We start from the raw sequence: 27,970 nt of genomic DNA on the forward strand, positions 1-27,970 counted from the left end.
TGCGTGATGGGGGGGGGGGCATTGCGGGTACCAGTATCACTGAATAAATGAAATGGCCAGGGCCATTGTGCTCACCTCATGTGGAGGAAAGATGGATAAAGAGCATGGTATTGTGTCATGTAGTGTTAGGTTTGATGTAGGTCCAAGCAATTACAATTTCCCCAAAATGGCCAATTTACAGCACATTCGACCTCTGTGACCTTGAAAAGGAGGTCAAATCAAAGAAGACCCGGGTGACACATTGAATGGTTGTTAGAATTAGATGTACCTATGATATAAAATTGGTGCCTATCGCGCAAGTCATTACTAGGAATAATGGCATTTTGAAGAATTTAGGATTTGGCCCCCTCCCTGGAGGCCAAACGGCAAATCAGATTGCACCAAACTTCGGTACCTAAGATCACCTGACCAAGGGGTACATGTGTACTTAATTTGTGATCAATAGTCATTGCAGTTAAGAAACGTGCCATAGTTACGGCCTGACGGCGAATTTACGCCATTTGACCTCTGTGACCTTGACAAGAAGGTCAAATTAAAAACCTGTGTGACATATACTGTATGGTGGTTAGATGTACCCATGATATCAAATTGGTGGCAATCGGGCAAGAAGTTAAGGAATAATCACATTTTTAAGGTTTTTGGATTTTGCCCCCTGGTGGTCAAGTGGTGAATCATATTGGACCAAACTTCGGTCCCTGAGATTACCTGACTAAGGGGTAAATGTGTGCCAAATTTGGTATCAATAGTCATTGCAGTTTAGAAACGTGCCATCGTTACATCCTAACGGCCAATTTACACCATTTGACCTCTGTGACCTTGAAAAGGAGGTCAAATCAAAAACCCGGAGGATATATGATGCACCTTTGCTAGAAGTACCTACCATATTTTTTTCAAAATTTCCCGACTACTATTAAGGGAGATATTGCATATTTTCACTTTTAACGTTTGGCCCCCTGGTGGCCAAACCATGAAACGAATCGGACCGAAACTTGGTCTCCAAGGTGTCATTACATAAGGGTACATGTGTACCAAGTTTCAACTCAATAGCTCTAACAGTTACGAAACGTGCCCTGCTAACGGACGACGGACGACGACGGACGACGACGACGACGACGACGACGACGACGCAACGACGACGACGACGACGGACGACGGACGCCACGGTATGGGATAAGCTCACCTCTGCTAAGAGGTGAGCTAAAAATGATACTAGTAGTTCTTGCTACCCTGGTTACCATAGAAACCACTGTTTTCTCTCTTGACACCCTCGGGACTGACAAGTGCTGTCCTCAATAAAGAAGTGTCCTGATTAGAGTGGTCAAATTGAATGGAAACAACCAATTTGGGACCAAAACTTGCGTCCTTAATAGAGAGGTTGTCCTTAATAGAGAGGGGTCCGCTAAGGGAGGTTCCACTTTATTAGGGCAAAGGTAGAGGAGAAAGCAGCCATGTCATCCATCGTTTTAGGACGTGTGTCCCGAGATAATGATGAGCCAGCACCAGTGAAATTCCACAGAAATCAATCAGGGGTTTCAAGGAGCAACCAGAAGGTGCTCACTTGAACTCGACCAGTAGGGGAACTAAGCAGTGACTTGGCCAGGAGTCGAACCCACGACCTCCTGATCATGAGGCCGACTCTCTTCCACTGCGCTACCACTGCCCTATTTACCAGTCTCTTACCTGAGCAAGTAAAGCATTCTGCCACACCCTAAATAACATTAAGTACGTCTTGTCCCGAGCGCCAAATGACGTAAGGAATAATTTATCGGTCTTTGTACAAATCTGAATGGCATTGGGTATCACTCTGGCCGTCTTCTCTTTCGTCATGGCTGTGATGTCTTTACATCGAATCGTGATCTGGAGAAGAAATCATCAAATTCAGTTTAAAAATTCAGTATGCGAGAAAGTTAAACAAATTAATCATGTTCGTACAGGACATTTTATGAAGCACTGCGTTACGTCACAGCCGCAAACAGTGTAGTAGGGTCCGAATTTTGTAAGAGATATGGCCATAGTTTCAGCTTATGGATAGAGATCTGATCATGTCAAGACAAATTGTAAACATGCTGCACACACCCTCATAGATACATTCAACTTGATGCTCGATGAGAATTGCTCTGCCAACCTGGCCTCCTGCTGATATTTCTCTTAACCCCTTGAATCCTGGTGACCGACCAGTCGGTCATTATGAAATAACATTTTTTTTCCCAACAACCGACAGGTCGGTCTCAGTGATATTTTTATTCCCTTGAACTGGGATGCTAGTTTATAGCTTGTTTTAGCGCGTTTGATGTACAGTAGGGTCAGTTAGAGCATGCCTGGGTAGATGGCACCTCGGTACCGGACTTTGGCGGTTGTATGCGGGCGCTATACATCGTGAAAGTCAGACCCAATTTCGCAACCACGTGACCACCCTGGGATCCCGGGGATTTCAAGTTTTGGGATTCAAGAGGTTAATGATGCTTAACTGATGATGCAGTCCATGTGCAGCTGCTCTTGTACCAAAATGGTATTGATTTCATTCTAAAATATCCTCAACTTCATGAGGTGGACGAGAAACTCTGCGAATCCTATTCAATCCGGCATCAGTCGTGTCACGTTTAATTTTGGGCGTCATGCCACCCTCTGGCGGACAAATCCTGGCAGCAAATAATTTTTGCAAGACGTCAGAATTACCTCATTTTTCAAACAAAAATATCCATCTACAGGGTGGCCCAGAAAGGTTTTCCCTTGCACAATAGAATTCTATTGTGTACCGTTTGTGTGTGGGAAAATAATTCTGGGCCACCCTGTATAGCAACTCTTTGCCAACGCTGAATTATTCTAAAACTATCAACTAGTTTTACGATCCTACTCACATGAGTTTCCCAACGGAATATATTAGCGTAGAAACATATCCAGTTCTGGGTAACGTACAGGCGGCCGTGGACTAGGATGTCCTTCTGAAGGGCACAGGAATAATCTGAAGAAAAAAACAATAACAATATGCAGGAATGTTATCTTAATGCTTATAAACCTGGGGTGTTTTGAACGGCCCGGTTTAAACCTAAGGCGGGAATAAGCTTCCATTGATGAATGTTAGCAGTTTTGAGTTCCCCTCAGGTAGTTGATGTGAGCTGGGCATCTGGGTAACATTACATAATGTTGCATAACATAACTGACTCAAGCAAATGAACTGCATAAGAGGTTATCACCAATTTAGTTATATTTACTAGGTTCAGCTAGTCTAAATAAAGATTTTGTGCCACGACTGGATCTCTTTAATCCAGAAACAGAAGTCTAGTTTAGTGGCCGCTGTTTTTCCACATGCAGCGCTCTGTGGTCTCCCAGGAATTTCTTTGTTAACGTATAAGATACTCAAAACTCGGCTGTATAAGACCAGATCATATAATTCTTGCCCGCCCATTATATGTTAATCATACATGTAGGATTACCCAAAATCACGATTCCAATCAATGAGGTCAGACGAGAATTTTCATAGGCCTAACACCCCTAACCTGGATGAATATCCTTATGAATAAACATCATAAATGTGGTAATGGGCGGTATTATCAACCTGGTCTTATAGAGCCGAGTTTAGAGTATAATCCCATTGTATTGTGTGGGTTGTCAGAGTGTGGCAGTGGAAACGTCAGCCCCTGTCACCTCCAATGTCCAAGGTTCAATTCCCAGTCGGTCTCGGTACACTCATGTGATATAGACGGCAACAGCAATGTTTCCTCCAGGATCTCCGGTTTCCTCCTACTTTGATTACACATTGCCAAATATTGTTCAAAGAGCTACTAATGTCCTACATGTACCTGAAGCTTGGCTCTCAACTCGTGATTGTTTTATTGTGTCCAGACAAAAGGCATCTGTGGCTATCTAATTACACAAAGAAGCTCTCAAAAAACCAACCTGATCCAAATCATCATGTTGAATCCGCAAATCAAAGTCGAAAATCCTGACTAGAAAAGTCATGCACTTACCAACTACCAACCGCTCTTCATTAGGAATGTCTTTGAATAACTTCTTGAAGTCTTCACATTTTGATTTGTAATTTGGGCTAAGCACCTGAAAGAGTGAAGCGAACGATCAGAACAAACAAACATTCAACAGACTACTGTATGATTCACAATTAACATTCCTAAATTCCCGCATGTTATGCACAAAGTGTGCACTACCACCACAGAACCTGTGCATAACTTCCTGGTTGCTTCGACCACAATCATTCAAACTGATATGAGCTGCAAACAACTATCACACAGATGAATCGCTGTTTCTTTTGCCTTGATTATGCCTAATACAGGGTGGTCCAGAAAAAACGCAATCGGATACTTCCACTACCAGGGGATTCCAGGGGATCAAAACCATTGGTATCAATGGATGGGGAATCTTTCTGGAAGAAGATTGACACCAAGATCGGCCGATTCTGTTCAGTAGTTTTTGTTGTAGAGATTTTTTTGGTTCGAGTCGATAATAGCAGGGTGGTGTGAACTCGGATCTCGGCATGCACTCACGTGGCAGGAAAGGTCTTTCGCGCCAGGACTTGTGCACAATAAAAATAACAAATAACGCGTTTTACTACTATCTAAGAGCGGAAACAAAATAGGAAAAGCGTCAGACATGTTCAGAAAAATAGTTTCATGATGAACTAGAAGAACAAACATACTGCGGTAAAAAGCCGCCCATCCCTTTAAATATTTTTGCGTACGGTATTAACCAGGCCAGCTATACTTACACTATACCAGTAAGATGACTTCCGCTTCTTGCTGTCATATGATTTCCGACTTCCATCACTCGTGACTGAACTGATTGACTTGTTGAAATCACCATTATAGTCCGTGTCGGAGTACATATCAATGTCGGAGGGTTTACGGCCAAGGATCTGGGCCGCAATGTCAAGGTCATTGTCGAAGTGATTTGATTGGTCATCGAGTCCACCAATAGAACTGGAAATGAAAGGAGAGGGTTAAAATGGCATTCGTTGCAAGGAATGGCACAGCGCAAATTTTTGTAAGTATTGGAACTTAGTGACCAGATCAGCAAGTCATGAAAATTTACGGCCTATTCATTTGTCCGATTTGCAAAAATTTCTCCAAAAATAAAAGAAATTCATAATTTTATTTCGGCAAATGATACAATTTCTTTCACTTTTTGCAATGAAAAATTTCTTGGCAATTTTAATTTTTTGCCAATCACGAAATCCGCAAAAAAACCGACAAAGATTTGACAGTCCAAGTAATTTAGATGCTCTACTGGTATTGTTTTGACAACATTTTTTTGGGCAGAAATCACATGAAAAATGTGCCAAAAACTTTGTTTAGAATATGTCTCAATTTTTGCAGGAGAAGAACATTTCTATCGGATAATTTTAAAGATGTCTTCACTCCATCTCTGTTGTCAGTATTAGACATGTTGGAACTGTAAGCCTTTCCTACCACAGTAAAATAGGCAATTACGCTCACAAACTAAAACTTTTTCTCGGTGTGAAAAAGTTATATCCAGCAGTGAAAGAATCAGACACAAAACATCAGGGGAGTCAAAACAGCAAAATATCAAGGTAAACAATTGTGACCCGTCACAGCAAAACCAGGCGCATGTCGCTCTGAGCTTGGCAGGTTGAGACGAACTGTTTGTTCATTTTCACTATTGTCTGCCTTTTGCGAAATATGAGCACATCAATTACTACCATTATCTCCTGGTGTCATTTAGGCTCATCTTCTGTGCGACAAGCGCCTGGCTTTGCTGTGACGGGTCACAATTTATAACAATTTTTAAGCTACAAAATTGAGCAAGTGCAACATCGATATTGTGATGATAAGGAGACATGAAACCGGCAGAAAACGACACGACACTACGAGAAACTATATTAGAAATCTAGCAGAAGACAGCAATTTTTGAAAAACGTAGAAATAAACTAATTTTGGTGTTTAGAAAAGTGCAAATATTAGGTTTTTAAGACATCACCTTTTAAAAATGCGGTATGTGGGATATTCCCACTGTCACTTTTTTCCTTATTAACGAGAAGTTTTATCAAGAGTATCCCAAAATATTCTGCATTTTCACCAAATTTGAAAACGACTTAAATTCTTAGAGGAAAAAACTGTGTATATCTTCAACTCATAAAGGCAAACTGACAGAATTATTCAAAGAAGATCTTGGGACACGCTTACGCATTGAATTAGGAGCGGGACAAAGTTAGCATCGCGTTTTTATAATTCAATTCCTTATCCCGCCACCAGAGGGCATGGCATGCCAGACATTTTACCTCTTTTCCTCATACACATCGGGAGCCTCGATCGACAGCGTCTCATTGTTGGCGTTGTACCGGAACGTGGGCCGAACCGGTACCGGTAGGCTACCGCGCCGTGAACTCATAGTCACTGCAAACACATTCTTAGCACCAGGGCTCATCACAGTAAAGTTTGATTGCAGATTACGTCTGGCTTTCACACCAGGGGGCTCTGATTTACTCAAGTCGTCTGCATCTAAATCTTCTTGGTCTTTCGAGTTTTGCTCATTCACACCAATAGGGGGCGTCGAGGCTCGGTCGTGGGTAGCACCGTTTTCCAATCGATATTTATCTAAAATGTAATCTGTGGGGTCGCTGGAGGATGGCTCGGGGATTGTCTGGAGAATACTTGATCCGTGTCCATTTAACTTTATTTCCGGTCCTGATAGGCTCTGTGATTGTACATCGCGTTTTTTCATCTTCGGGCTATCCGTTGGCGGCATTGGGAGGGAATTTTGAATTTTCGGGGGCTCACTCAAACTCTTTTCACGCACTGACATCGTGGGTAAATCATCAGTTGGGCTGCAATGGCGAGGTGACCAAACGAAGTGTAAAGGGAAAATAATACAAGAAATTATGACAAAATATCACAAAACATAATGCACTACCGCAAACAAACAATATTTATCACCGGGACCAGCGATCATGATCACCTGCAACAAAAAAAAACTTAGTTTGCAGTGATCATCACCGGTACTTGCGACAAGAATAAGCAACTGCTGCCACCTGCAATCAGTATCGAACCCAGCAGGCATTTTTTCTCACTGACAATTGTTGCAGGTCACAGCAACAAAAATCACTTGTTTGCGGGAACTTGACTGTTCAAAAATTAAGAGAAACCGCGACGAAAAGAAACTGACTCACAAAGCAAAAAGTGTCCCCAGCCAGTCTGGGTAGTTATGATTTCGTATCAGCTTTAGATAAATGTACCGTACCAGGTCACCTTATTCGAGACAACATCTGCTCCATTAGGTTGTGCTCTTAGCCTACAATGTACTAGAATTTTTAATAAAGTGGGACTATACACATGAGATTTTCACACCAATTAAAACGTGTCAGACCTCATAATGTGTTTATGGACAAGCATGGCGGTGTTTATAGACACACACAAATATCTCTAGAACAAATTTATGACTCTGTCAGAGTTGTTGGAAAAGACGTCAAGTCAAAGTTTTCGGGAAATGACGTGATTTTCAACAGAAGCTGACCCAATAACACGCCAAAGTCTGGCCACTCTGTGTCCACCTGGAAAGAGGCATATTGACCTCAGAAGAAATAAAGTCATCCACCTCGCTAGAAGGTTAGGCATGTCTTATCATGGACACAGAGATGAAACAGATTATTAATTCTATGAGGCGAACTCATGCCCTCCTGATAATGAACCCAGCATTCTTACAACTATGCCACTGATCTCTCTAACCACAATCTTAATCCTTTCACCATGTCCCCATGGCATGCTGATGACGCCTAGTGCACGTCACACCCTACTATAACCTTACTTCATCAACCCTTGGCCGTGTCCTATCTTAACCCTTTAGCACTTCAACGTTTTAATTGTTTTGCCATATGTTCCTCCAGAAAAATGCTCAAAAATGAGCAAATTCAAGATGAAAAGTGTATATTGCTCGTCAGAAATGGATAACTCCATGACTGAGCAGAGGTTTGGCTCCGAACATCAGCTGAAGTGGACCGATGTTTTGATTCAGCACTTTCACGGCAGATGTCACTCCTAAATCGCAGGCGTCCACAGGCGTTTGAAGGTAAAAGCTGCGGGCATCCACAAGCGTTTGGAGGGCTAAAGGGTTGACATGACAAATGCACACTGGAGGCATTAGTTTTATCCAAATAATATGGACAGCGACACTTTTGAATATTATTTGCCCGCTCAGATATGATAAGTCAGAAATGTACAGAACTGCGTTCAGCATCAGACGCCCCACTGGTGTAGTGGCTCAGACTCTTGACCAGCAATCAAAACATCCCTGGTGTGAATCCCACTGTCGGCATGAGACTGCAGTTAGGTCTCTTTGTGTAACTCTCTTCACCCAGGTGTATTAATGGGTACCGATCAAAAATGCTCAGATTGTAGCGCTGATTAAGCTGCTCATCTGAACTCTACTGAAAGATTTCTGGACAGACTGGGTTAAAATGTAAGTTTGAAAATAAGTGGTTAAATCAGACTACAAACCCAAATTTTAACTTTAATTTTATTCCTATCCACTGCATTGCACGGGCTGGCGCTGGCCAAAAAATGATTTCCACAGCACAAGCGTGAAGGACGTGTGTTCCCGATCACAACTTACCCATACCGCTCTTTAGAGGGGCATCACCAAGAAGCGATAATCTTCCAAACAGCCTAGCAAAGGCTATGGGATGATCAAATTAATCCTATGTTTTATTCTAAAGAGCCCCTGGAATATTCCATGAGCCAGTCCAGTCATGTATAATCTACAAGTCATAAAAAATCTTACACAACAATCGAATCCTCTTCAATATCAAAGACATCCATCGAACACGTTGAATCGCTCTTATCCTTCAACTATCGCCATATCAAAATACACACATCAAATAAGAATTGGGCATAAAAGATTTCCTGGCAGTCTGACCTCGATACCAGGTAATGATTCAATGTTTCCTTCATATTTTTAGCCAAAACATCAGGTGAAAGAACCATGGGTGATTTGCAATTACACAAAGAAGACAAGGTTGGACCAATATTTAATTCAACTGACACAAAATGAATTACTTTTTCCCCAACTTAAGGCCAATGGTTCCATGCACACAGTGTCGCCAAAGACATTTAGGATTCTTTTAAGAAGTTGTGACTCAGACCTCACAACAAATAGCTCATATGTGATTTATTGCTGATAGCATAAATTGCATGGTCTGGTGAATATGATCATGATTGAAAAACATGATAGCATGATTTCATTTTCTTCCATCTATTCAAGTCATGGTGAACTGAAAATGAAAAGCCAAGAGGCCATTCTGCTCACCCAGGGCTCGAGCTAACCCCCAAAAGTGTCTTTTGAAGCATGAAACTTTGCCGAGGACCCTCACTTTTGAATCTGTCAACTTCCGTCGTGGGCACTTGGAGGATAAGACGAAAAATCTGACTTTTCCGTCAAGGGCACTCAAAGAGTGAACTGGTCTTGACAACAAACAACATTTTCACCCCGTGGAATCAGCTGCACCCTCTCCGAGTCATGGCCAACAACTTCTCCAGGAAAATCCACCCACCAATTGAAGGCCACTTCTTTACAAGGCCCTTGTATGGACCGTACAGCTAACTGATAGCTTTCTCATTGTGACGAGGCTATGCCAGGACCACCACGGAGCTAGGTTAAGGTTTTCAAACAGATGTTGCATTTCTGGTTCCAACGTTTCAGCTGTTACAGTTGCGCATAAGGGAGAAATCAAAGAATACATTTTAACTGTAAAAATGCAACATCGGTTTGAAAACCTCATCACGACTCCTTGGGTGTCCTGGCATAGCCTCGCCACAGTGAAGAAGCTGAAAGTCGGGCTGGATTTACTCGGTGAGGTGGTTGGCCATTACTCGGAGAGGCGGGAGATGCTCGGAGAGATTGCAGCTGATTCCACAGGGTGATCTTGGAGGTCCCTTAGCCCCAGAATTTTGTTTGGTAGGCCTGTCTACAGTCAATATTTATGTGTTTCATTGGTTGTCTGATGGCGACGGTGTTGTCGTATTTGCAACTGGCAATCAAATACTGTCTATAGAAACACCGTAAAGAGATCCCACTGGATTTCAGGACATGTTTGAAATGTGAGTTAATGTCAAAGAAAGACATCAACAAGGAAGATTTCTCACTCTCTTTTGCAAGCTATTTGCAAGCTATATTACATGACTGGGTGGTTGATAATAGATTTGCTGAGCTGTGTCACTCGTAATATTCAAAGCATAAATAATATGCAGTTTTCATTCATAGAAATTGAGTCAGACCAAAGTGGGAAAATATCGTATTGATAAATGTTATGAACCCCCACAGACCACAACGGCTTGTCGCCAAAAGGAGACTAAGCCTAGGACATAATCCCAGTTTACAATAACAAGTGAAGCATAGGCCTAACAGACAATGACCATACATTTTAGCCTTGTTGTGCGCAGTGGTTATTGTACAATGATCCAGGCTCATGAAATCAGGGATGTCTGTTTCAACTTTTTCATGCTTCCTACTAGGACAACAACACTTTCCTGTAGACCTAGATCAGGGGCATTACTTCATGAGGAACCCCCAGTTGTGTCCTAAAATCCATAACCTAGTGTCCATCAATCATGCCACAAAACCAGTTAATGGAGTACCCGGTGTATCTATTTTTTGACATGGACCTTGGGCTCATGTCCCACTAAACTCACCTGCTGAACTCCTTTGTTGACTTTGGGCAAACAAAAATATGTGCTGAGCAGTACATTTTACACCCCTCACTAGAATCGGCTGTTGACAACGTCACCTATGTCCAGTGGTCTCTTTTTTTCTATGCAGACTAAAGGTGTGAGCATAGATAATTCTCACAGCTTGCCATAGTTACATAGCTATAAGGGCGCAGCACATGACCCCTCATGCTCCATGCCTTTTTGGAGAACGGCAAATGCATTTTCCAATACAGAAAAAGTGCCTCCACAGCAAATTTCTTTGACCGAGTGCTGTAAGCATATTTTGATAGAACTTTGATTTCATTTCAATTCTGTCCGGGTTGGCAGCAAAGTCTGTCTGGGTGCTCTAACAGTAAAACCATTACCAACTCTATGAATCTGTCCAGGTGTCAACTTTTTTGTCCGAGTGCTGAAACGGACAAAATGATTTTGTCCAGGTGCCGCGCCTAGACAAACAGCACAGTGGAGAACCCAGCAAAAGGCTCATTCCTTCATTCGACAGCCATCTTTTACAGGTGCTTGGAGTGGGCTTGTGGTATTCGACTCGATGACTCGACGACGCGATGGCTCGATGACGCGATCGTTGCTATGGATTTTGCTAAAATACGGAATCCCATGATCCTGGTCTCCGGGCTACCGCTGCAACAGCAGAGGTTTTAGCTCGGCCTTCCCATACCCAGCTACGGTATGTAGAAGGATGTGCCCCCCCCCCCCCCCCCAGCCATGGCCACTGAAGATTGGTCCCCGCGATTGATTTTGATATTTAAAGGACTCGCGGAAGTTTCATAGCATGCAAAATGACCGGAGATTTAATTGACAAACAAGCTTCTAGTGGCCAATGTCAGATGTCATGTGGTAGTCTGTCAACAATCGGAATTTCGCATATGTGCAGTTTTTTAGACTCAGTCACTCAGTCCCTCTTCCGCCCCTTGACATCTGCCCCCCCCCCCCCCAATACATCAGCCCCTACATGCTTTCCGAAATTGGTGGCTTGCATTGGAACTAACTTTTTCCCCCTTGTCCGTCATTAAAGGCATTCAAGTGTGTTGGTCAACCATGACTATCTCCTTTGTCCCTCCACCACAGGCCTAGTTTCCCCTTATGACATCACTATTTCGGACACTCAGCGCCCCATTTCTGGAAAGGTGTATAGGACATTTAATATTGCCGTGCTGAACGGATATCCAGAGCCAACCTTGTCTCCAGGAACTCGCGTGTCATTTTAACATTGGAATTTCTGCTCGTAAAGAACCTGGGTAGGAGGTTGATCTGAACCAGCTATATTTAGGTGTATTTAGCTGTATTGACGGTAAGCTTGCATAGCAACATGGCGAATGGTTTTATCAAAAATGCGAACTTGTAGGAAACGAAAAATGGTCGGATTAGATACGGTGAAAACAGCTGGAAAGGGGTTGGTAATGATCGGTTCTTTTTTATTTTCCTCCACTTATGATTCTATGTATAAATTACAGTCCAGGCAGTGATATTCTTTAAAAAGATTCCAACTTGATCGCGTCATCGAGTCATCGCGTCGTCGAGTCATCGAGTCGAATACCACAAGCCCTTGGAGTGTGTTCTGTACATTGTAGGTACATTGCTAGTACACATTACGGACACTGGGGAAATGCCTCTCTCTCTCTCTAGTTGAGAACTTCAGGGACTACTCAAAAGCAAAGTGTGGAGTTAATACTGTCAATGCTTTTAGCTCTCTCAAGTCAGTTGCCAATAATTGCAGACATTTTGTAATCCTAAGACCTAATAATGAGATGTACTGGCGCAGCCTGCATTAGCGTAGGTTAATACACAGACCTGTGAACCCTACATTTATTCAAGGGGTATTTTCCCCACAGTTCAGGCACATTCTAGGGGGAAAAAGCATATTTTCTGAGATGGTGCACAATGCTGCTGAAAACAGCTCAGTCAACATGATAAAATGAGTAAAATAGAAGTTGGCACAAAAACCGAAATGCTGATTTACGTACTCAACTTGGGTAAAAACTGGAACAGACGTGTAGTTCATTGATGACACACCAACGGCAGGTCGATTTAGTTACCCTCTTAACCCGAACAAGTGGTTAGATTAGAGCCTATAGGGAAAACACAGGATCATGAATTAAACAGGGTGTAACGAAAAAAGCAACACCTTTTGACCAAAGTCGTATTTTCATGTACTAATTATTAGCGTATTTGACCTGGATATTCGATGACGTATTGATACGCCAAAATCATACTAGTTGGCAGGCCTGAATACCCGACAGGCTGTTGAAGGCCTACCCCGTAATGCTTATTTTCTATGGGCTTGCGTAAATGAAACACTGACTGTTGTGCAGTAATTATGCAAGCAAATTTGCTGAAACTTGGCATTTGTAATATCAGTCTACACAAAGGCATTGTTGCAACTTATGCAATTCAGGGATTGGAAATTTCTAAATCGAGTGATATTTTCCAATTTTTTAACAAAAAGAGACAACACCATGCAGATAAACTTCACAAAACCAATATGTGACCCGTCACAGCAAAAGCAGGCGCATGTCGCTCTGAGCTTGGCAGGTTGAGACGAACTGTTTGTTCATTTTCACTATTGTCTGTCTTTTGTGAAATATGAGCACATCAATTTCTTCCATTATCTCCTGGTGTCATTTAGGCTCATCTTCTGTGCGACATGCACCTGGTTTTGCTGTGACGGGTCACATTTATTGATGAGCTATGATGGTGTTGGGAGCCTCTTTACCTTTTATTTTCTCTACTCTGTCATTTGTGCGAAACTATATACAGTCATTTTGTAACTTTCACCTCAAACATGTCCACTTTCTGTTGCACTGACCTCTAAGGGTTCAGCATTTTGGTGAAACATAGCAACTGGCTATTTATGGACCAACCAAAATGATTAGCCTTAATCGTCAATCATTCTATCAATATTTTCTCAATGAACTATTGATAGGATTGTGTTGTGTTTATTGCGATGCCATCATGTCCTTGAGGTTATGTCCTACTGAACCTCTCATTGTCCTATGAACCCACTTGTTTACAAACTTTATAAAGCACAAATATTCAAATCATTTTTAATGATTACTTTATCATGGAGGGCACAATAATCATTAACTGTCAGAGTGACGTAGTGGAATCATCAGCACCTGTCATTTCTGTGGTCCCAGGTTCGATTCCCAGTTGGTCCAGGTACACTCATGTGATAGAGGGCAACTCCCTTTGACACTGTAGGTTTCCTCCGGGGTCTCCGGTTTCCTCCTACTAAACATCACCAATTGCCACACATTGTTTATAGGGCTACTAACAGCTCAGCTCTGTACTCAATGTCAAGAATAATCATCGGAACTGGAACAGACACTTTTTGCTTTGTGAAATTTTTACCAGTTTAAAAAATACTATGGAGCGGCCATAATGTGACGATTTTTTAGATGAGTTCAGGAAGTGCAAAGTGAGATATGCTAATATAGAAACAGCTGAGAAATCACAACAAGATTTAACGAAATCCATCTAACAGAAAGATGCCACACATGCAACTACAAAACACAAGGATATCACATCAAACAAACACAATCAGTATAAGGTCGATAGCTTACTGATACCAACCATGGTTTTTTTGGGCTTTGACACAACTTTTCCATCACAATTATTTCATTCAGTCCAACAGTCATGAAAACAGTTCCACGTTGACACAACCGATTTTCTATACTTTCATTTTTGGAACCCCAAACCATGGCTTTGTAACGTCTTATAGAATGTCAATGAAGAACTTAGCTGTTTTCTGACAGTTTAAAAAGTAATGCAGCCACAAGCAGCGTTGGAAATGTCCAAATGATAAAACACCCCTTGTGACAGAATGACTTTTTAAAATATATAATCAACCAAGGTGATCTTAGATTCAATTTTCTGATATGTTTAAAGCCCTAAATACTTAATTTTTCAGAGCCCCCCCCCCCCCAACATTTCTTAGTGGAATCAGAGTGCCAGGCTCTCTTATCCAACAATTATCGTTCCCGAAAACCCACATTTCTAGTCGTCCTTTCTCTATTTTCCTATTTCATACCTTTCTTCCAGTATCGTTGACGACACCTGTTGGTCATTTTGCAAACTATCCGTTGGCGACAACGAGGATGCTAACGGATTACCCGTACTGCTAGGTGACGTTCCCGCTATGGACTCCTGGCTGGAGTGTGTTGACGCACATTCTGGTGTCTTTTTCCTGCAAAGATGAACAACGCAAACAATGTAAACAACACAGAAGTTTCTGTGCGATTATAAATGATAACTTCGATTCGGCATCTTCTTTTTAGTGTAGTGCGCACGATTGCGACCCGTCACAGCAAAAGCAGGCGCATGTCGCTCTGAGCTTGGCAGGTAGAGACGGACTGTTTGTTCATTTCTCTGTTGTCTGCCTTTTGTGAAATATGAGCACATTAATTTCTTCCATTATCTCCTGGTGTCATTTAGGCTCATCTTCTGTGCGACATGCACCTGGTTTTGCTGTGATGGGTCACAATTACACAAAAATACCCAAGCAGACCTGAAAACTAATTGGGAACAAATGGATGAACCTGCCCAGACAACCGCTGCCAGCTATCACTGATCCTATCTTCTTTCGAAAGGGCCCCACACACTAGCAACGTTTGTTGCTGCGACCTGCAACTAGGATCAATTGCAACAAAAATACCCTCTTTGCGGTGGTCACCGCATGCCCCTGTAACAAGAATCAGTCATCACTGCGACCTGCAACCAATCAAACCCAGGCAGTGATTACCGGTTTTACCAGCAGACAAGTGATCTTTCCATCGCTTGTCCCAGCAATAATTGTTGCATGTCGCAGCAACAGAAATCACTCGTTTGCGGGGTGCAAAAGTGCAGCGCTCCATTGGACCGTCGATCTTGCCAAAAAGATTTGAAGCAGATTTGGATTACTTTGGGAATCACCAATAAACCTACCAGTACAAATTTATAGTTCGATATGGATCTTTCGTTTGGCAGGAGATGCTTTGATCTGTTGAAACTTGCCAATACAGTAGAACCTCTCTATTAAGGACACCCTCGGGACTGACAAGTGCTGTCCTTAATAGAGAGGTGTCCTGATTAGAGAGGTCAAATTGAATGGAAACACCCACTTTGAGACCAAAACTAGTATCCTCAATAGAGAGGGTGTCCTTACTAGAGAGGTGTCTGCTTAGGGAGGTTCTACTGTACCAAGAAAAAAAATCAAACACTATACTACAGTAGAACCTCCCTTAGCCGACACCTCTGTATTAAGGACACCCTCTGTATTAAGGACACTAGTTTTGGTCCCAAATAGGGTCCTTCCATTCAATTTGACCTCTCTAATCAGGACACCCCTCTATTAAGGACAGCACTTGTCAGTCCCGAGGGTGTCCTTAATAGAGAGGTTCTAATGCAATTCTTCTTGTTTGAAAACTATTTTCCATATGAAACAAGCACCAGTATATTTACAAACGATCACCCCATAATCATTACAACATTATAAAGTTCCATTGGCCTTCATACATGTACTATCATAGGCCTAGAAAGTCAGACTTTTGAATGGAAAGAAATAATTTCTGCCCTCAAAATCATTCTATCCTACCTTATGCTATTCCTGATCTTAAATCCTATAGAAGTTAACAACATTTTCTTCGCAAAAACAAAAAAATCACACAAAATTATCCCTTCCCGGCCATTGCATGTGCCAATGTTTACATTTTGTTCTCAATACATGGATCACACCACTTTTACTTTCCCGGGATCATTCCGGGTCAAGGTCACTAGTTACACCAAAGCCAACTTTTGTAATATAGTGGGCTAATTCGTGATATTTGGAATCTGATTGAGACCATTGTTTGTTCAGAACATGAGCAATACAACTGACTGTTACAGTGCAATATTGCAGTCATATTTTGTCTAATTATTCACAAACTAAAGGAAAGTGGGTTTTTAAAGAGATCCAGTCGTGGCACAAAATCTTTATTTAGACAGCTGAGCATAGTGAAAATGACTAAATTTGTGATTACCTCTTATGCAGTTCATTGGCTGGAGTCAGTAATGTTATGCAACGTTACGCAATGTTACCCAGATGCCCAGCTCACATTATCAACGACCTGCGGGGAACTCAAAACTGCTGAGATTTGTCAATGGAAGCTTATTCCTGCATTAGGTTTTAACCGGGGCGTTCAAAACTCCTCATTTTATAAGCGTTTCGTGATAGATTTCCTTTAAATTAGTGTCCATAACGGGGGCCATAAAGGGTCAGTTTTTTTGTAACTTTGTTTTTCACACCCTGATAACGTGCATAGTATACTAAGGGGTTTTCTTTTCCAATCTCAAGATGTTTTCCTGTCCACAAGCGCAGAAAACTCACATCTTTTGTTTCTTTTTGGAATTCTTGCTTCAATCTACCGTCAATGAAACTTAACCCTCATTAGATTTATCCCACCTGCTGCACTCATAATGGGATGTTCACAATATAGAATTTCAACAATCATCGAACACATGTTGCCTCATTAGTGAAAAACTTAAAATGGAAATTATCATCATCAAGTGAAGTCTTTTGTAGTAGAAACATGTTACTCGAATCGGGGTCAATTAGAGGGCAAACCTTTACTGCTTTGTTTCTGTTGATGTTTTGTAAATGCTATGCCACATCTCTGAGGACTGATGCCACTGATGGATGATGCCAACAGCTTCTGACAGGATGTGTGCCTGACTCTGACATGTCTGAGAGAAATAAATAGCGGTTCTGTTAGAAACTATAGGCATAGCATGTTGATAGGTCACAAACTCAGAATCAAATAGTGTGGGCACATGCAGTAAGACTGATGCCACTGATGGATGTTGCCCACAGCTTCTGACATGATGTGTGCCTGAATCTGACATGTCACTAGTGTGGGCACATGCAGTTTCCGACAGAAAAAATCCTGTTTCTGGAGTAATTTTGTGGATAACTTGTGTTTGGTTCTGTTAGGAACTATAGACATAGAGTGTTGATAGGTTACAAACTCAGCACAAAACATTTGACTTTTAAGTCTCAATACAATTACATCATATTCACATACATCATAATCACAAATAATTATGAGGCACACATGACTGACATAATGTATAATAGAGTTATTTTGAAGAGAGAAGACTTTCCCTAATCAGTAGTCTGTGTCATATCAATACCCGATACTTGAAATGATAATGGATTTTGGTCTGTGTAATCATGTTATCAAACTGCGGTAACAACATTTCATATTTGAACAGTGACGTCTGTTTCGTTGGGGATCGTCAATGACACAGAATTCCATAGCAAACATTATCTGCCAATAAAATATGAGCGAGTTTCAAAATGTGAATTCCGTCCGACATTTTTAGTTTTCACTTCAATGAATAACACTAAAAGATCCGTTCTAATGAAATCTTTGAAAATATTTAAAAATTGTGGATACAACATTTGATACAAGAGAGAGCAGACATCAATGTTTCAACCAAATACAGCCGGACAACAGAAAGTATAATTTTTGTTTCAGATCAAACAATAGATTTGGTCGAATTATCAACTTCCAAACTTCCGATCACAGATCTCGCCAGAGCCATTCACCACCTCCCTCTGATAGATAAATTTTATTCTTAGAATGTATTTTTAAGCTTTTTTTCATTACTACATTTGTGTAGTAAACTATCTTAATTTTCTTCTATATTAGCAGTTAAGACCCTGGTGATGACCACTTTTGAAAAAAGTCCATCTTACCCAGAGAGAACATAGATATCTCCACTGCATCAATTCAGAAAGTGAGCTGGATTTCCCAGTTTTGCATTCAAATTGGATGTGTTTTGAATACTGAGGGGCGAGACTGACCCCTCAGCTTTTCCAAGTGTTTTTTGAGAAGCATGTTACATCAACGAACAGTATTTTAAGACCAGCCAAGAATGCTGACCTCATCTCAGAGGGTCAGACTTTCAGAAAACTCTCGTCAACTGGCCAACAATCATAAAACACTCAGTCAATAAGCAACTGAATGATTAATCAAGAATAGGTCGGTCCAAACCAAAAAACTCCATTCTATATCAATATGATCAATACAATCAATAGACTATAGTGTGCATACTGGTGAAGGGAGTAACAGGTAAGATTGATCATGGTCCTGATGTAAAGCCAACACTAAAGGAGTCTGTAGACAGGAGCCAGTTAGGTCAAGTAATGATACATGAAGCCTCCCATTATTGCAATATCCCGGTCTGTTGACGAGGTTTATTGTCGAGGTTGATCATTCTACAGGACGGTGATGTTTCGCCGAAACAATTCCTGTGCACCTGAACCTGATCAAAACAGCGTGGCAATCAAACAGATAATTAAAATGGCCATGTTCTATTTATAAGAAAGCGCCAAGTGTGTAAACCTTTTGAAGCAGTCGTAGTGCATTTTCATTGTTACCGTACTTACCTAGGAAACGGGAAAGACACGCTCAAATATTCCGGCACCACGTCCAATATGGACGGTCGTCTGGCCAGGGTGACCGTCAGTGATCGCCGCCTTGTTGTATAATCCATTGACTTGTCATACGGAATGATAGCACAGGAGTTGGGACTACCACAGTTGTAGTACAAACCAAGATGATATCCTGTATCACTGTCTTTGTGGAGGTCACACTGCCCAATTAGTGAGACCATTAAATTTGGTTGAGTTTTACAAGAGTTTGTGAATACAGTTCAGTCAATTCCTAGTTCTTGAGAACAAGTACTATCCTAGCTTTTGAAGACTGTATAGTATTATAGTGAAATCCCTGTTTCTGAATACTGTTTAGTAAAATCCCAGCATCTGAATACCGTTTAGTGAAATCCCAGCTTCTGAGTACTGTTTAGTAAAATCCCAGATACTGTTTAGTAAAATCCCAGTTTTTGAATACTGTTTAGTAAAATTCTACTTGATATCAGAGTAAGTCTTGATAATAGCCAAGTCTGACCAGAACTTGAACCACAACGTATGAGTACCCGGTATAACTGTAAAATAAGAAATTATTGAATAGGACTGATGGTTCAAGGGTTTTTATCTATTTGGCTCACGATGGAAAAAGTTCTTTAAATCATGTGGGCAACTATATTTAGAGCAGTTTGTTTTGCAATCATCGCAAGTTCAAACCAACTGGGAGAACAAACACATTCAAAATATGAACATGCCTATTCCATTCTGAATCAGAGGTGAAAGTCAAGATTGTAAACAGACAGGCCTATGGATACAAAGTGAAAAGTAAGAGTCAGTTGGGCTATAGCCCGAGTCGCAAACGGCTCATCCGGCCGGAGCTTATCCCGGTTTCCGTAGCATTAAGCGACTGGGAGTATTACTCCCCCTGGATAGGATGCTGGTCTATCGCAGGTTAACTTCCCAAGCAAGCCTGGTACCCATTTACTCCTGGGCGGAGAGAAGCAAATAGGGTTAAGTGCCTTGCCCAAGGACACAAAGATGAAACAGTGTTGATCCTTCCGAGTAGAACCTACGATCGACCTCCTGGTTATAAGCCTGGTGTTCTAACCACTCTGCCACTGATCCCCCTTATTAGATACAAAGCCTGAGACCAAAGGTTCAGAATGATCCCCGCAACCTGTTTTCTACCCGGTAGGGGTATAACTGTACCACTTTTACCTTATATTCACAACTGATCAGAAGTCACTGAAAAAAACCTGACTGAAATCCATTAAAAGATCACGCCACCAGATTATAATTACTACCAAACACGAATCCAGGAAGTACTGAAATGCCAATTTTGCAAACCTGGAGGATCAAAAACCACAGATCAGTTTCAGGTGAGGGTGTGGGTGTGAAAAACAACACTCAGAAAGCTGTGGAAAACACTGTTCTTGAGGCGGGGGGGGGGGGGAACTTGACACACATAATAAGATTATATACGTTTGGCAACTTTTCACGTTTTCCTGCCAGCTTTTTCTCAATAAGCTGTTCCCCAGCTACAAAAGAAAAATAAAAGAATATGATATCGCAATCTCTTAGGGTCACAGCAGGGAACCTTTTTCGATATCTTATTTTTATAACAATGTGGGATGAGACAGTTTAGAACATTGAGTTGAAAGTTGAGCGTCAACAAGGACATTCTTAGCTCTATAAGCAATATCAGGTCTGTAATGTAGAGCAGCATTGGGCGATGTGAAAGTAGGAGGAAACTGGAGACCCTGGAGGAAACCTGTACATTGTCAGACTTGGAAAGAGTTACCCTCTCCATGATATAAAGCCATGCTCCGACCGGAAATCAAACATATCACCACAGAGGTAACAGGCACCAATGTGACTGCTGCAACCGTGTTAGAGGTCTGTATTGTTGAACAAAGCCATCAACTGAGAGATACAGCCTATCCTACAATCCACCAAGACACCAACTGAGAGACAACCTCACAACCAACTAAGGCACACACTGAGCAGCAGTGCGTGGCACATGATAGGAAGGCACTACTGAGAGTTGGCCACATCTTCAACTGAGGGAAAAACTGAAAGCTAGTTGCACATCCAACCAAGGCACAAAGTGAGAGCTGGTCGCATAAATAACACAGGAACAACTGTAAGCTGGTCATATATATCCAACTGAGGCACTAATTGGGAGGTGGTCGCATATTCAACAGAGGCACAAACTGAGAGCTTCTTGCACATCCAACCAAGGTGAGAGCTGGTTGTATAAGGTATATCCACCTAAGGCACAAACTAGGAAATGGTTGTATATCCAACTTAGGCACAAACTGAGAGATGGTCGCATATCAAACTGAGGCACAAACTGAGAGATGGTAGCATATCCAACTGAGGCACAAACTGAGAGATGGTCGCATATCCAACTGAGGCACAAACTGAGTAATGGTCGCATATCCAACTGAACTGAGAGCTGGTTGCATCCAAACAGAGTCACAACCAGAGAGACTGTAATAAATCCGAAGGCATGAACTGAGAGGTACATGTAGTTACACTATGAATTTACAGGCACAGAGAGTTTGTCACCCAAGAATCACAATCCTAATGTTTCAGATCGAAACATTACAGGACTTCTCATGTCTTGCCTGTAAAAGAGGTTAAAATGTGTCCCATAATATGTCAATAACGGCGTCACTAACTCAATGACTGATTAATAATTGACATCTGACGGGATCAATACAAGCAAAGTCTATGAAGCAAAGTTCAGGCAGCAAACGTATAGATTGACGCAGAGGTGAACCTGTTCTATAACCTATTACAATTACAGTAGAATCTCTCTATTAAGGACACCCTCGGGACTGACAAGTGCTGTCCTTAATAGAGAGGTGTCCAGATCAGAGAGGTCAAATTGAATGGAAACACCCACTTTGAGACCAAAACTAGTGTCCTTAATAGAGAGGGTGTCCTTAACAGAGAGGTGTCTGCTTAGGGAGGTTCTACTGTAATTATGCAATTACCACCAGAGAACAGATTTAAAATAATTCGTAATCAGTAATTGATATTGACAGCAGTAGATTAGCCATTATTACATGATTAACTGGCCAGAGAAAAATATCTAGAGAGAATTTTTTTAGAATGCATGAGTTATATTTAAAATTTTAATAAACCTAAACATTCTACTAAGTGTTCGAGTACATTTTTGGATATATACCAGTATATACCCTCTCTACAGAAAATATGTAACTATTGACACACACATCAGTATTGTCTTCTTTACGCAAAACAAGTGAATTATCAGAGAGACGATTCTTAGTCAGGAAAGCATCCAAGATGAAACTTAATGCAAGTATCAATTCGTTTCTTGTACCCCCCCCCCCCCCCTCCTCAAGGGTAGTTGAGCTATCACCACTAATCTTTGCCGATGCTTGAGTAGTGTTTATATTTCCTTCAGTGAAAATTTGGCGAAGCTGGAAAGAATAAGGATGCTAATGTGTCGATGTCTTGTCGAACATACAGCCTTACCCAGTAAAATTAGTCCGGTTACTTTATATGATGGTGACAACTGATATATTGTTGATGGTGATGTTTTGACGAAAGAAAAAGTAGCCTTGGTGAAAAAAGGGTGATGCTTGAGCCTTAAGATGTCGTTATAGGGTGATAAGGTGTAGTACCCTTGAGGGGGGGGGGGTACAAGACACGAATTGATACTTGCATAAGTGACTCCATTTTGCCAATTTAAGAAACACCAAAACTCATCTAAAATCCACAAAATGGCAAAAGTATCACTGGGAAGAAATGTTAACTATTAGACTTCAGCTGGTGGTAAAAGTATTACTCGGAGGACATTGTCACCTTTGGTCTGCCTGGCCTCTGAACAATTTCTTGTCCGATTTTTGGTTTTTGAAAGAGTTCTGGTGTTACTTATATTGGGAAGTTTCACCTTAAAAACTTACCTTCTTCTTGAAGATTTTCTCCTGAACATTTCACTACAATTGTCATCAATCTTGTATCGTTTCGATAGAATAAGCCTAACATTTATAACCGAATATGTATTCTTTTGTACTTCAAGATAGGCCTAGACATTGAATGATTCTTTCAAAATGCAAAGCTTTTTTTAACACCAGACCAATGGAAAATGTGCCACTAATCCACCTCACGGGCAAGCATATTTGAACACACTTTATCACACTCAAATTCTCCTCAAATCCTATTGGCATGTGTAGCGAGCGTGGCTCAAAATCTAAGCACAGGGTTTAGTCTGACCCAGTGCCAAGACTAAGAGGCCTAGGGCATAAATGCTAGACATGACTTATGATATGCTTGTGACTTACAATTGACATGTACCTCAAAATCTTTCTCTTAGGGATAGATCTTCAATAAGAGTGAGGATTTTTTATATTCTGGAAGGACTTCAGGTCATGTAGGTCACGTGTTGGTAAGTTGAATTCACCCTCTCCCTCCCTAAATATTTAGAGCAGGCATACGTGGCACTGCCTTCAATTCCATCACAGAAGATTTCCTTAACTCTTTAACTGCCACTGTCGCCGAATTGCGTCGAGCACCTATGCGTTCCTATTGAGTTTCATTGAAAAGATCCGTCTGCTACGCAATTTTCCCGCCTACTGATAGACGGTGAGGAATCTAACTCTTCTCTGTTTCAAGCTAGTCTTTTAATTTTTAAAAGAACAGGTAATCCGAAAATTTTAAAATCAAAAAAAGATATTCGGCAGTTAAATATAGTAATATAATATTCGGCCAGTGATATTAGTCTTGGAGAAAAAAGTATTTGAGCAGTCCGTTGTTTCCATTCGTGGCTCAAAATTCACCCCAGCGGACACTCCCATTGTTCACAGAGAAAAAATCTCGTTTGAGTGGAAAAACCAACAAGGCGTGTTCAAAATTTTGAAATAATTTGCACGTTTCTCCACTAAATGAGATCAAATAAGGGAAATGTTGGCTCGGGCAATTAGGAGAATAAATAGCTCTATTAACACCTTCAGCGCCGGTGTTCAACCCCCAACACCCCCTTTTCAGACCCCAGAAAAAAAAAGTATAACAGATGGCTGCATAAGGTCTTTTGCAGGAACTTCTCCAAGACAAGGTCTTCTTGAATCAATAGAGTTATGTTAGCTACACTCCTTTACTATATTTTATTTTTTGGTTGAAAAATGACCAAAAATGACCAAAATTACACTCTTTTCCAACACCCCCCCCCCCCCGACCCCCTAAAAATTCCCGGTGTCGACGGAACAGCTTTATTTTGTTATTCAGTGGTTTGGTCTTTTCAGTTCCTACCTTGCCCTAAAGATGGTGATGGGTAGTTCTTTCATGAAGTCAATGAGACTCCGATAACCAGCTCAAAGAGGGGGGATTTGGGCCACGTAGATCTACGTGGTTCGGCGCAGAAGGTGTTAAGCAAACTCCACTTTCAGTACTAAAGCCAACAGTTTTCAAATGGACAGATTTCCAGTTTCTCGATACAGATCTGACAAGCTCAGATTACAGCAAGGGTAAAGAACATATTTCTCCTATCCTCTTTATCTGTTCTATCTTGACTTGAAATCAGCATTCGATGAAGATTTGAAGGACATTTGTGACCCGTCAAAGCAAAACCAGGCGCATGTCGCTCAGAAGATGAGCCTAAATGACACCAGGAGATAACGGAAGAAATTGATGTGCTCAGACTTCACAAAAGGCAGACAACAGAGAAATGAACTAACAGTCCGTCTCAACCTGCCAAGCTCAGAGTGACATGCGCCTGGTTTTGCTGTCCCAGGTCACATTTTCACAATAAAGTTTGCTGCCATCTATCCACAGTAAGCTAAACTTGACCTGAGACAAACAGTGTTCATTTTGCACAGTGCCAATTTAGTGATTGTACAAGATGGAAAAGGGGTTACTGGATCCACTCAACAATAAGATCCCAAGCCCGACAATACCCGATTTCTACTCCCGCCTCGATGGGTTGAGCTCAAACAACTGGACAGGATAGTAGGCCTTTCGCAGCCATAAAAGGGGTGGGATATCTTGTGTTTGTTTCTTCCAATTGGTCTTTAATTGTGATATGAAAAGTTCCGCAGTAGAGTCATGACTATTCATGACGATCACGTTGTTAACCCTTGAATAGATATCCCTCCCCTTGTAGTATGGCTGCGAAAGGCCTACTATTATGTTCGGCTCTACCCATCTACCGGTACAAATCGGGTATTGTCGGGCTTGGGATCTTATTGGCGAGTGGATCCCGTGTATTGAATCCTTATCCATCCTCGTTCATTTAACAAAACCAACACCATTCCAAACAAGCAATAACCCCCCTCTTCTCTCGGCCACCCCACCTTTTCAAGACTTCTGAAACTGCTCCTCGTGAGAGATAGAATTCCAATAAAACCGTAATTGAATTTTTGAGTGGCAGGACAAGTAACAGATAAACTCGTCAATATTTATCATTGAACAAAAACAGTTGGGTGGGCCTAAGCCTTGGCTCATTAAAGTTACACGTTACAGGTAAAAATAAAATATCCCCTCATGAATTTATAATAAGTGTGCATAACGCAAAATAAATTATTCCTGCTCTAGTATGAAGTGCATGGAGTGGCTGGAGTCTTTGAAAGCAGTACGAGTATATCATGTCATGGTTAATGGACTCCTAGATGATGACAAAGGGATTTCGCACACCAACGATTCCGCCTAATTTTTACATTTTCTCGGGGCAGTGAAAATGAACTATCTCATTTCCAATTCATAAGTCTGGGGCAGATTTCAAAACATAGTCTAATTGCTCCTAACTACTCAAAATAGACGAAAAAATGAATAACTACTCAAAAAAATTGTACAATGGTCATACATTTTAAAATATGGAGTTGTCATTGATCAGGGGGTGTTATGTCTTAAAATGTTTCAATTGTGTCTAATTACTCCTAACTGCGATAGATGATATAATGGGAAGCTACTCAGAATAGTAGTTGATACAACGCTTTTCCTAAAATATAGCACTGTCATTGTCCAGACAGCGTACGTCTCGTCTCCAGCAGATCACTTCGAATACGCAGCCCTACAAACATGACAAAATCTAAATCAGGAATACACCTATTCATCTCATGTCATTGTCATACTCGGAGATAATGTAGCAAGCCTAACAGCTGTCCAATCAATAGACAGAAACTGCTCTTGATTAACATCTGTTGATCTTAATCGGGATTTTGAATTGAACGTTTTACGAGTGAAGCAGTTATGGTAACACCGGGTAAAGCTTGCAACCAATTTATTTTTATGATGAGGAAGGCAAAATTAATCTCGCACAAAGTTTACTCCAATGCATGGCACATCAAGAGCAGCCACAGAGCATAGCACATCACTTGACCTTCAAAGACATGGCATCCATGATCAGGAGCAGCCACAGAGCATAGCACATCACTTGACCTTCAAAGACATGGCATCCATGATCAGAAGCAGCCACAGAACATAGCACATCACTTGACCTTCAAAGACATGGCATCCTTGATCAGAAGCAGCCACAGAGCATAGCACATCACTTGACCTTCAAAGACATGGCATCCTTGATCAGAAGCAGCCACAGAACATAGCACATCACTTGACCTTCAAAGACATGGCATCCTTGATCAGGAGCAGTTACAGAGCAAAGCACATCACTTGACCTCAAAAACATGGCATCCTTGATCAGAAGCAGCCACAGAGCATAGCACATCACTTGACCTTCAAAGACATGGCATCCATGATCAGGAGCAGCCACAGAGCACAGCACATCACTTGACCTTCAAAGACAGGGCATCCATGATCAGGAGCAGCCACAGAGCATAGCACATCACTTGGCCTTCAAAGACATGGCATCCTTGATCAGGAGCAGCCACAGAGCATAGCACATTACTTGACCTTCAAAGACATGGCATCCTTGATCAGGAGCAGCCACAGAGCACAGCACATCACTTGACCTTCAAAGACATGGCATCCTTGATCAGGAGCAGCCACAGAGCATAGCACATCACTTGGCCTTCAAAGACATGGCATCCATGATCAGGAGCAGTTACAGAGTAAAGCACATCACTTGACCTCAAAGACATGGCATCCTTGATCAGGAGCAGCCACAGAGCATAGCACATAACTTGACCTTCAAAGACATGGCATCCATGATCAGGAGCAGCCACAGAGCATAGCACATCACTTGACCTTCAAAGACATGGCATCCATGATCAGGAGCAGCCACAGAGCATAGCACATCACCTGACCTTCAAAGACATGGCATCCATGATCAGGAGCAGCCACAGAGCATAGCACATCACTTCACCTTCAAAGACATTGCATCCATGATCATGAGCAGACACAGATCATAGCACATCACTTGACCTTCAAAGACATTGCATCCTTGATCAGGAGCAGTTCCAGAGTATAGCATATCACTTGACCTTCAAAGACATGTCATCCATGATCAAGAGCAGCCACAGATCATAGCACATCACTTGACCTTCAAAGACATGGCATCCATGATCAGGAGCAGCAACAGAGCATAGCACATCACTTGGCCTTCAAAGACATGGCATCCATGATCAGGAGCAGCCACAGAGCATAGCACATCACTTGACCTTCAAAGACATGGCATCCTTGATCAAGAGCAGCCACAGAGTATAGCACATCACCTGACCTTCAAAGACATGGCATCCATGATCAGGAGCAGCCACAGAGCACAGCACATCACTTGACCTTCAAAGACATGGCATCCATGATCAAGAGCAGACACAGAGCATAGGACATCACTTGACATTCAAAGACATGGCATCCATGATCAGGAGCAGCCACAGAGCACAGCACATCACTTGACCTTCAAAGACATGGCATCCATGATCAAGAGCAGACACAGAGCATAGGACATCACTTGACCTTCAAAGACATGGCATCC

The 27,970-nt window shown here is 41.7% G+C and overlaps 1 protein-coding gene across 6 annotated transcripts in view; it reads right to left on the reverse strand.

The window, feature by feature from the left end:
• LOC135502472 (protein Aster-B-like) overlaps positions 1-27,970 on the reverse strand; it is a 95,500-nt gene that overhangs the window by 61,742 nt on the left and 5,788 nt on the right. For 2 of the 6 annotated variants that reach the window (XM_064795316.1, XM_064795315.1), the window contains exons 2-7: positions 14,719-14,874; positions 6,251-6,796; positions 4,721-4,931; positions 3,969-4,053; positions 2,859-2,962; positions 1,681-1,857 (exon numbers count right to left, since the gene is read on the reverse strand). In XM_064795316.1, coding sequence (XP_064651386.1) covers positions 1,681-1,857; positions 2,859-2,962; positions 3,969-4,053; positions 4,721-4,931; positions 6,251-6,796; positions 14,719-14,874 — 1,279 coding nt within the window. Of the gene's footprint in view, positions 1-1,680; positions 1,858-2,858; positions 2,963-3,968; positions 4,054-4,720; positions 4,932-6,250; positions 6,797-8,577; positions 8,637-8,745; positions 8,807-14,718; positions 14,875-16,260; positions 16,332-27,970 lie in introns of those variants that run through there. The other 4 variants (XM_064795317.1, XM_064795318.1, XM_064795319.1 and 1 more) reach the window with 4 other exon arrangements.

This window comes from Lineus longissimus, chromosome 18 (genome assembly GCF_910592395.1).
Source record: "Lineus longissimus chromosome 18, tnLinLong1.2, whole genome shotgun sequence".
NCBI lineage: Eukaryota > Metazoa > Nemertea > Pilidiophora > Heteronemertea > Lineidae > Lineus > Lineus longissimus.